At 41.8% G+C, this 11,195-nt stretch overlaps 1 protein-coding gene across 14 annotated transcripts in view; it reads right to left on the bottom strand.

Moving 5' to 3' along the window:
• ATG4C (autophagy related 4C cysteine peptidase) overlaps positions 1-10,345 on the bottom strand; it is a 62,326-nt gene extending 51,981 nt beyond the window's left edge. For 11 of the 14 annotated variants that reach the window (XR_005583547.1, XR_005583545.1, XR_005583544.1 and 8 more), the window contains exons 1-4: positions 10,159-10,340; positions 7,082-7,210; positions 5,382-5,465; positions 4,439-4,672 (exon numbers count right to left, since the gene is read on the bottom strand). Coding sequence is in view for 7 of the 14 variants with exons in the window: in XM_039483934.1 (XP_039339868.1) it covers positions 4,439-4,672; positions 5,382-5,465; positions 7,082-7,157 (394 nt within the window). In the remaining 7 variants the exon portion in view is untranslated. Of the gene's footprint in view, positions 1-4,438; positions 4,673-5,381; positions 5,466-7,081; positions 7,211-10,158 lie in introns of all 14 variants that reach the window. The other 3 variants (XM_039483933.1, XM_039483932.1, XM_039483929.1) reach the window with 3 other exon arrangements.
• Positions 10,346-11,195: the final 850 nt, after the last annotated feature.

The raw sequence follows: 11,195 nt of genomic DNA on the forward strand, positions 1-11,195 counted from the left end.
AGCCTAGTTGGCGTAAACTGGTTCAGCATGACAACACAACACTAATGATTCACTAACACTTCTCTTACCAGTGTATTGTGGGTCCCTCCCATAGGTCCCAACAAGTCCCTGCAGCAGGGGTTTGTGAAGAAACCTTCAAACGTCTATGAGTATGAGTGACAGATGAGGTAAATATCAAACTAGATAGCCACGTACTTTACAATTCTGCTGAACTTTTCAAGGAATTAATCCCTGCTGCAGCTCTATGTGCCTTTCACTTAAAAACAATTGTGTTCTAGCCTTCAGAGTTATGAAAATAAACCTGAAAATGTATAAGTGTGAACTTCAATGCAGTGTTGTGTCCCTGAATTTGCAGAAAGCCTGATACAGCTCTAAAAAGGTGTGAGCCCAGTGAAATGAACAGAGTAGAATTCTCATACCTAAAGAAGATTATTTAAAATGTCACTTAAATTATTTCACTGATGATCATTTTAATATAAACCTGCAGTTAGTGTTCTAGCTCAAACTCAAACTGCTTGCTATGTCTGCCCAGCTGCTAAAAGCCTAAACTGACATTGGCCAGATGCTATAATGTCCTCCAGTTTCTCCCAATAACTACTATGATGCAGGTATGCATCTTCACTACAAAATTCTACTGCACATCAAAACTTAAGTTATGGGGATGATGTATACTGAATTTAGTATCTAAATTAAGAAAAACAGTACCAATTGTATAATTCAGTACCAATTGTAAAAATCTCATCTTCCGTTTAATCTGAAATTGCTACAGAACTTCCATCCAAGTGCCACAGAATCCAGCAGTCCTGAGGCAGAATTTAGCTTCAGCTTTCCACAAAATACAAAGGCTACTGATTAATAGAAATGGCCTGTGCAAGTGATACAAATGGAAATGATAATGCTGACATCAGAATATTGCCGCCTGACTTTAAGATTTGTAAGTAGTGTCTTTTCACTATTTTATGGTGGTAGGTGCAAAGTGAACATTTCACGGATCATTTGTAAATTGTGTATAAAATACAGTAAGATTGCACAATTATTTTTTAAACTCGAGATTTATTTAGCTTTAAAAATGAATATCATCTTCAAGAACTAAAGCTACCAGGATGTGTACTGTGTCTGAATATAATGTCCTCTATTGCACTTTGTCCAATGCAAATACGAAACAGATCAGCGTTTCTCAAACTGGAGTCACTGCTTGTGCAGGGAAAGCCCCTGGAGGGCCGGGCCAGTTTGTTTAGCTGCCCCGTCTGCAGGTCCAGCCGATTGCGGCTCCCACTGGCCAACAGGGGCTGCTGGAAGCAGCGGCCAGTAAGTCCCTTGGCCCACGCCACTTCCAGCAGCTCCCATTGGCCTGGAGCAGCAAACCGCGGCCAGTGGGAGCCGCGATTGGCCGGACCTGCGGATGGGGCAGGTAAACAAACCAGTCCGGCCCGCCAGGGGTTTTCCCTACACAAGCGGCGACCCCAGTTTGAGAAACACTGAAATAGATTGTGGGCAGAGGAAAACTGAAGAAGCCATTGAAGGGACTATAAATGGTGGTACAGGTGTGTATGAGGTCTGGGTTGTCACTGTTAGCTCAGAAAGCAGGTCTGTGGATGTACAGCTTTTTGGGAGGTGACAAATAGGAGGGGCATTCTGGAGCTGGGAAGCATCAAGAGAAGAAGCACTGTTAAAAGGGCAGTTGCTGGAATAAGGCTGGTAGTAGCATTGGTACTGGTAGAGGCAGTCAACTTGGCTGATCCTCTTCCTTGCTTGTAGATGCTTTTACAGACCTCCAGTCTCTTCTTTCCAATAAAGAGCCAAGAAGCCTGTAAAAACAACTGGAAATGAGAAGACACAAGACCCTGTGAACTGCCATCCTTGTGGCACTAACAAGTGTACTATGGATCACAGTTTGACACCATCTACTTTAATATGTATAAGAGAAACAGATTTCAGTCATAGGAAGTGATTTACTGAACTCTGGCCTCATATTAAGCCCTTCATAGAAAGATTCAGAAATCAAGGAAGATACAAATGTAAATGTAACAGAACAATTAAATGGATGTAGCTGTTCCTGAACCTTGACATCTCAAGCTGCCACGTTTGTGTACATACCACAAAATTAAATGTAAAACCTTCTAAAACATAAAAATTAAAAATAGAAACTTATTGACAACATCATTCTGCGGTATTTGGAGCATTTCGTGTAGCTGTGGAAAGATGAGCATTTTAACTATGGGTAGGTCTATACTCACCGTCCGGGTCGATGCGGTGAGTTCGACTTCTCGGAGTTCGAACTATCGCGTCTAATCAAGACGCGATAGTTCGAACTCCCCGTGCGCTCCGGTCGACTCCGGAACTCCACCACCGCGAACGGCGGTGGCAGAGTCGACCTTGGAGCCGCGGAGTTCAACCCCGCCGCGTCTGGACGGGTAAGTCAGTCGAACTAGGGTACTTCGAGTTCAGCTACGCTATTCGCGTAGCTGAACTTGCGTACCCTAGTTCGACCCCCCCCCCCCAGTGTAGACCAGGCCTATTAGTGGCATTTAGGTGAGGGTTTTTTTGTTAAAAGAAAATACTATTAAAAAATCTCTAGAAAAGGATCTACAACCAATGAAAGATTTCATATGAAGATGTAAAATACAACATATTTCAGTTACCCCAATTTCACCAAAAGCTTTTCTAAAGAAGATTTACTATCCCTTGAGGGCAGGATGATGACAGAAGACTTTCATGTAGCCCAGACAGGTCTCTTTTCCCTATACAGAGGGGCTCCCACAGAAATGTGGGAGCTTGGTAGCTCCAAAGTAGTGCAGCACATGACTCACAAGTGAGGATACATGGATAGTACAAGAATTATTTTTAAGTGCAGTTTTTAAAAAATACACTTTAGATTAAGACTAGTCAAGGTCCTTTTGTTTTGGTAATATTAAACTGGGCCACTCCTACAGCCTCACCTGCATATTCATGTTTAGTGTTCTATCCAGATTGTGCAGGGTTTTAAAAAAAATTAAATAAAAGATTTATGTGCAACAAAAGCTGTATTTACGGGGAAACTGAGGTAGGATCAGGGGATAAGCCATCTCCAAACACAATAATTTCATATGTTTGGATGTTGAGGGCAAATGGAACAAAATAATATTTTATGAGCAGACAAAGTGCTTACAACAAAAAGAATGCTAGATATGTCAACTCCACAGATCAGTTTTGCTACTGGATCACTGAAGAATAGTCAAAATTGCATTTTCTGGTGTGATGGTTTTAGGGCTTTATAAGAACCATGCAAGATTTTGGTTCTTGACTTGCATAATATTTGCAAAATATTACTGAGCTGGACCTTCAGAATCTATGTTTTGTATGTTAGTTATAAATACAGCCCTCATAGGCCTCATGGCGCAGTAAACAAAACAACACACTCCCTTGCAACAAACCAGAGTTTGGAACTGACAGAGTTGAAAGGTCTTTGACAATGGGGGCAGCCAACCCAGCACAGGAATTGATCAACAGGGAATGGATACATATATTATAGAAGGAAAGGAAGTAAAGAGGATGAAATACTGAGAAGGTGGCTGGCTTGCAGACCTAGTAGTCCAGAAACAAACTACCATGCAGGAAACAGCTTTGTATTTCCCGTCTATCGCCTCTTGGGTTTGAAAAGACTGGGGAGAGCACGAGAGGTAATATGCTCAACCCCAGAAAGCAATCTTTTTTCCCCAAAGGAGACTGCGGCTGTTAGACAGTATATCGTGAAAGAACAAGGTTAAGATAAGAAAACACAAAGGGAAGCAGAAAAATAACTTTTTCAAGCCCCACGAGGGGGAAAAAAAAATAGTGAATCGTGCAGAAACTTCTGTTAACCCTCTCTCGTACAAGAATTAAAGAAAATTGAAAGATAACAAATTTAAATCTGAAGGAAATACTTTCTGCACATAGCCCACAATTAGGCAGTGGAACTCATTACCACAAGATATCACTGAGGTCAAGAACCTCTAAAAAGGATTGAACATTTACATGGATAACAAGAAGATGCAGTTACTGAAGTAAAGGTGCGTGTTTTGTTTTATTTTTTAGTTAGGAGTTTTGAAATGGACATAAACTCTTATACTTCAGCCGTAAGCTAACCTCTGGATAATAAGAGTTAGGAAGAAGTTTTGTCCACAACAAAAATTAACTTCTACAGGGTTTCCTGCAGCTTCCTTTGAAGCAGCTAATATTCACCATCATCAGAAACTGGTTCCTGGACTAGACAGACCATTAGTCTAATCCAGTAAAGAAATTCCTATATTCTTAAAAAGCAGTCGGACAAAAGCAAGCAAACACTTCAGCTAGCTAAGTTTAGCGGATGCATATGCAGAGGCTGACACATGTTCCTCATCACTAACAAAGGGCCACCTGCATCCTGATGCTTGGTCCTACCTCCTGACAAAACCAAAAATGATCTACTCTTCATTCTTACCTCTACCAAGAAAATGAAGCACAAGCCCTTGAGCCAGCAGCATCTGGCCAGTTCTCAGTGTACAACCCCAACCACAGTCTGTTGTCAAAGCAGATTCTTTTATCTGAGGAAAATCCTCTCTGTAAGTCAACCATATTCTAGAAATAAAATCTTTACGAAACTCTTCTACGTTTCCAGAAATGACTTTGTCAACTATATCCAAGCAGGATCCATCTGGAGAGAGTTCACTGGGTTCTGCAAGACAAACATAACACAAGTTACAGCTTTGAAATTAACTGACATGGCTTTTGTTAATTAAAATAAAATTATACTATTAAAAACAGGAATTTCTTAGGAGACTACAGTATCTCCTCAGCAACAAGTAGGGAAAGCTGAGGAGAAAAATAAAAGGTATGTAGCAGCTGAAACAAAGAATGATTCAGGCAGCAGCTGTCAACTGAAACGGTCATTTTAGGGCTGCAGCTGCTTGGTCCTGCTAAATATAAGTGGCCAAACCAAGAAAGGCATGCTGGGAAAACGGTTCCCATAAGAGGGCAAATTTGCACAGGGAAGAGTTAAGAGACTACGAAATCATCAAGGAAGATGTTACTTTGACGCTGGTATTACCATTTCATTCTCCTGAACAAGGCTGAGTTTATGCAGTACCTTTGATTAAGCCTCAGTATCCATGTGACAGATGAGTAAACTCAAGCATAGGTTATAAAATTTATGCACACAAAGGATGAAGTCTGATTTGCCAATGGCTAGGTTCTCTGGCCTATGTGCGAACAGTGGGATGGGGCAGGTATTAAGACTGGTATTGGAAACTTAACTGAGAATATTCTAACTTTTCCATATTTAAATTGTGAACTTTAATTCTCTATTAATAAAGGTTTTGGTAGATTACGACTTCACAGAGCAGTGCCAAAATGGGATCAGAACTAATTAAATCCTTTACACTTACCATCAGACTTGAAATGGTAACATTTTCCCAGCAAGAAGACAGCAGAATTTCTGCTAAAGTAAGTTTTTGTTTTCAATACCCAACCTAAAAGAGATAGAAAGCAAACAAAAGCTTGTGGCTGAAATATTTCAAAACACTTCCAAAAGCATTTTGATTATACAAAAAGTCACACAAGTTAGTAAGAACATGGAAACACCACATTGAATTGGAATTATTTTACAGATTGAATAATACAAACAGGTACTACGTTTTAAGACACAATGGATTTATGGTCAACAAGCTTAAAATAACTTAGCCTTTGTAAATACAGTATCACCCACATAAGATGTTATGCAACCTGAAAATTGCATAGGTAAGCAATGAAGTCATGAAATACAAAAGTTAAGTTTGAACTTGTTAACTCTGCCTTTTTGCATGAACTCATTACTATACACTTTAATTTTGTGATTTTTTAAAAAATACTCAAGTTAAGCTTCCAACAGCAATACTAAAACAGCCACACTGCATATTCTGCAAGTTTTACTGTATACATTTAGTCACAAGATTAAAATGCATATTTGAGAAAAAACAGGAATATATATATATATATATATATATATATGCGCAAAATGGGTGAGTTAATGTTGCTGTCAGAACTTCAACACTTACATATTTCATTGAGAAACAATAGCGTAACATATAGCCACAAAGGGTAGAATTAAGGTTGCATGTTTAATCTTAACTGTTGCACGTCCTGATTTGAATATTTAATATTAGCAAACATCGCACCAACTCCCCACCCCCACAAACATATTTAGGCCCAAATCCTGCAGTCTTCACACAAAAATAACTCCCACTGACTTAAGATGTGAATTTTCACCTCAGGCCTTGAGTGGAAATGGGAAGATTAAGATAAAGGCTGATTTAGGGTTGGGAGGATGAGGGTTAAAAAAGCTAACTAATTCCTCATTACCAAGTTTTGAGATTTGCCTACTTCTGAACTGTTTTGAAAGATAAGAGACAAAGGGTGAAATCCATACCCCATTGACTTTGATGGAGACAGGATTTGACCCAGAGTCTTAAGTTTATCAAAATACGCTACCAGTGAGAACTGCTCATACTGAGGTCTGGTCTACACCTAAAAATTAGATAGACCTACCTCTGTCACTCAGGTATGTGAAAAATTTCCTGCCCTGAGTCTTATGGCTATGTTGACCTAATCCTACAGTGTAGATACAATTTCCGTCAACCTAGCTACCACCTCTTGGACAGGTGGATTAATTACACTAACAGAAAAGCCCCTTCTATCGATGTAAGAAGCGTCTACACTACAAGCACTACAGCGACATAGCTACAGCTGTGCTGCTGTGGTCTTAGACATAGCCTGATTTTACAACTTCTCTGTTTAAGATCCTATGCAAAACTCTCACATCATCTGTGCTTAATGCCCATCTGTTTTTCTGATCTAAGTCAGTCATTGAAAAAACAAATCCTTAAAATATTTAAATTGAAGGAGAACATCTAAATTAGTTTGTTTTCCCAAATAGTTTAGTTTATTGTTGAAGTACAAATTGGTTTCAAAGTCCAAGTTACATTTTTGATTAATACACTTATATAAGTACACTTACTGTGCAAAATCTTGCCCCTCCACCCCGCCCCCAAGTCAATGGCAAAACTATTTACTTCAATGGAGTCCGGATTTTATCCACTGTTTCACTTACTGTATTTCATGTTGTGCCATGCAGACATAAACTTGGATTTTAGCTTTTCCACTTCATCTGTCCCTGTGGCCTCCATATTCAAATTCTAGAGAAAAAGCCATCACTGTCTTGCAAGACATGAATTTGTTACTGCAAAAACAAAAAATAAACATAACTATGGGCATAGAGTATACATTGTATAGTATCACCAGCATGCTTAGGTACTTAAACCTAATATGACCAGAAACAATAAACTTTCAGAATCCTCCACATCCAGGAACTGAAAAACAATCACATGTTCTAGGAATATGTAATAAAAGCATTTAATTCCAAATATACAATAAAACTACTGTACAAAGCTAAATAAAATATGTCCTCCATCGGCTCTCTATTCCACACACTGATTTAGACCACATAGACCACACTAGTGTATGTGACCGCACACTCAAGTTTCAATTTGTAGTTAGAATAGAATGCTTGAATCCCTATACAAGAGAGTTTTAGAAGTTTATTTTGCTCACATCTAGGATTCTGAGCACATAAAAATAATACCCTGCCTCTTCTTTTTAAAAAAAGACACTGCAGTGTTGGTTTCAGATAAACAAGACCTTTCCAGTGCAGGCAGAGAGAGAGAGAGAGAGTGTATGTGTGTGTGTTGATGAGGAGGTGGTGTAGGGAGAGAGGTGGGATGAAAGACAAAGAGGAAGGTGTTGAGCTTGTGGAGGAAAAGGTAGAAACCAGTTACTGAAAACAGGTTTATGTACAACAGAACTGAGACTATTTTGTATAGAAACAATTTGTTATAGAAGATTTTAAAATTAAATATATTTTGCAACAGTATTTATTCTATCAATATTTTCTAGAGATCTTTTATAGTGTACTTTACATCACTTCTAATCACATGTACAGGCTAATTGTAGTTTCCTTTCTACTTTTATCTTGTTTTATACAAAAGAGAAAAAGGTTTTTCATACATATTTTTTATGTATTCGGTCTAGTCATGTTGCTAGAATGTGATCATTTTGGCAACATAACTAGACCGAATACATAAAATGGTGGGAGCAGCAATTACCTTGCAAACTAATTCACTTAACGTTTTAAAAAGCTACTTACAAGTTGTCAAGAAAGGGAAACTGATTCCTGGAATAATCAAACAATGAAAAATGCAGTGCATACTTATTAACATGTTAGAAGCTGCAGCACAAATTGATTCAGCTTTCAAATGCCCCTTTTTTTATAATACATAAAAGCTGCATACTACCCTCACCTGATTTTTTTTCTTCTCCTAAGAGGTCTGAGAGAACTGAACAGAACTCCCTTGGTAGTCTGTCCATCAGTGCCACTTAACAGGAAAGGTTGCTATTGACCAATACAACTGCCCAAATTGCATATGCTTTGCCAATAAATAGAGGACTTCAGTTTCTATAGTTGTCAAGCTGGCACCTTTCACCAGAAATACATTTACTTTAAAATACTTGGTTCAGGAGCATTTTCTTGCCCATGCTAAGTAGAACAAAATTCTGGATTCCAGGATCTTTATTATTGGTGATATGAGAAGAAAAAAGAACCCAGTTTGTTTTTCAGAAAAGAGATTGCACTTGCAGTAATGACAGTGTGCAAAATTCATATGGTAGTCATTGACAGAGACCAAATATGGAATGCCAAGATATGATTTTTACAGTCACTTTTCTAACAAAAACCACACATTCAGACAGTCAATAAATTACACTCTGATAAATGTAAAGGGTATTTCAAAACAGTATCCTTGAAGGGCAGGTGAAAAGAACAAGCTTTTATGTCAGACAAAGATAGAACATTTTGCCCATTCAGGATTTAATGCTGAGTAAAAGCTTTTGACAGGCAGACCTTTAGGAACTGTTTCAGATTATCCCTTGGTACTTAAATTGGCAGAAATTAGTGCTAGTTCTGCAAACTACCCTTGTTAGTAACTTCATGGAGAGAAGAGAGATACTGATTCTTCTGGGATTTGTTTGTTCTAAAGGCTCTTGAATGTAAGTATCGGATTGTTGAAAGCAGTAAGGGTGTCACACTGCACTTTTGTATCCTCTTAAGCATAAAGAGCTATTCACAACTTTATTTTGTACTACAAAATATATAACTGGCTAGGTATTTAGGAGACATCATAGATACACATGCACTTTATGAACAAAGTTTACAGATGCTTGCTTTGAATGATAAAGCATGGATAAGAGAAAGAGATGGATGAAGAGTACAATAATGAAATATCAAAGTACACGTACTGACTTCCTTCTTTTAAAACCCTTGAAGGTACTGAAAACTTTGCTTGCTCACTCATCAACAGCAAGTGAGCAGCTCTCTGGTGAGGCCTAAGCCATCAACTACTACAGAATTTAAGCTCTTATTTAAAGAGCACAAAGTTTGCAGCCCTTGTAGAATGTCTAAACTACAGACCTTAATGCAGCACAGTTGCACCGCTGTAAGGTCTCCTGTGTAGCCGCTCTATGCTGGTGGTAAAGCGCTCTCCTGCTGGCATAATTAAACCACCCCCAAATACCACCTCACCCAGGGCAGTCTCTTTGCTTCCTTCCCTTTGGGGAGGATTGTTTCCCTAGATGGAAAAGCAGGTTAATTATGATCTTAACCTGCTCCCCATGCCCCAAAACTGAATCAGACAGGAAGACACATACCTCGCACTAAGCATCCCTCTCCCCCATTCACTGCGGGAACCAACGCCGCCCTCCCCACGGCACCGAGACATGCACCATGGGGCGCCCAGCCAGCCACCCCACGGCACCCAGGACGGGCTCATGCCCTGTCGTGAGGTCACCCTGGCGAGACCCTCGGGAGTTTCCTGGGGACACCCCACCTGAGACCCGCAAGGGGTCACAGAGGAGCTCGCCCCGCAGCTCGGGGGAGGGGATTAGGAGCTCCCCCACCACAGACACGCCCCGCTGGAAAGGGCTCCCCCAGGAACCACTCCCCCTCCCGCCCGGGGCGCTGGCTGTACCCGTCCCCCGAGAGGCGCGGGCTCCACCCTCTCCCGCTGCCCCGACCCCATGGGGCCCGCAGACGCTCCCTCCGCCCCCGCTGACGGACGGGAAAGGGGAGCCGCTCACCCCGCACGGAGCCGCAGCCCCCCCGCTCGGCCCGCTCACTCCAGCACCGCGCGCTGGCTGGCCCCTCGCGGCCGCCGTACAGCTCAGGAGGAAAAACGGGAGCCGTTAGCGCTCCAGAGCCTCCACTTCCGGCCTCCGGTCACGGGACGCCTGCAGCCGCGCTGGACACGCCAGAGACTACAAGTCCCAACATGCACTGCTCGCGGCGGGGAGAAACGGCGCGTGCGCGCGGTATGCCGGGAGCCATATTCTCTGGGGACCACCCCTGGGGTTGTCGTGTGTGGCCCCCCCGGCCTCGTGGTTGGCCGCGGTTACAGCATTTTTACGGCAGAGACCAAGCCTGGCAGCCGAAGCCCCGCAGGCGAAGGCGAGGAGGCGCTGAGGGCGGGCGTGACAGTGGAAACGCACGTGCCGCTGAAAACGGGGGCGGTCCTTGCGCTGCGCCTGCAGCCCCGCCCTCCTGTGAACAGACTGGCAGCTCCTGGGGGCGAGGACGGGTCATTTGCTTGATAAATGCACCAGAGCAGTCGGGTGTAATCGCCAATAATGCCTTGCTGGAGGCAGGCTAGCAATAACTCCAGAAGCTTGAGTCACATGCATCCGACTAAGTGGGTATTCGCCCATGAAAGCTCATGCTCCAAAACGTCTGTTAGTCTATAAGGTGCCACAGGACTTTTTGCTGCTTTTACAGATCCAGACTAACATGGTTACCCCTCTGATACTCCAGAAGTTTGATTTTCATCACTGGCCAGGGGGAATATCTCCTCTGATTGGCTGCTTTCCCTATGTACCTGCCTCCTGTGGAGGAGCAGCCAATCATAATAATACCCAGCTCTTGCATATTCATCAGAAAGCGCTCAAAGTTCTTTACAAAGGAGGTAAGTAGCATTTCCCCCCATTTTATACATGGGAAACCCAAGCACCTGATGGTGAAACGACATGCTTAAGGTTACCCAGCAGGCTCATGTCAAAGCCAAGACTTGACTGTAGGATTCCTGAGTCCAAGTCTAGTGTCCTATCCACTAGGCACCACTGCC

The sequence above is a fragment of the Mauremys reevesii genome, linkage group 8 (genome assembly GCF_016161935.1).
Source record: "Mauremys reevesii isolate NIE-2019 linkage group 8, ASM1616193v1, whole genome shotgun sequence".
Classification (NCBI taxonomy): Eukaryota; Metazoa; Chordata; order Testudines; family Geoemydidae; genus Mauremys; species Mauremys reevesii.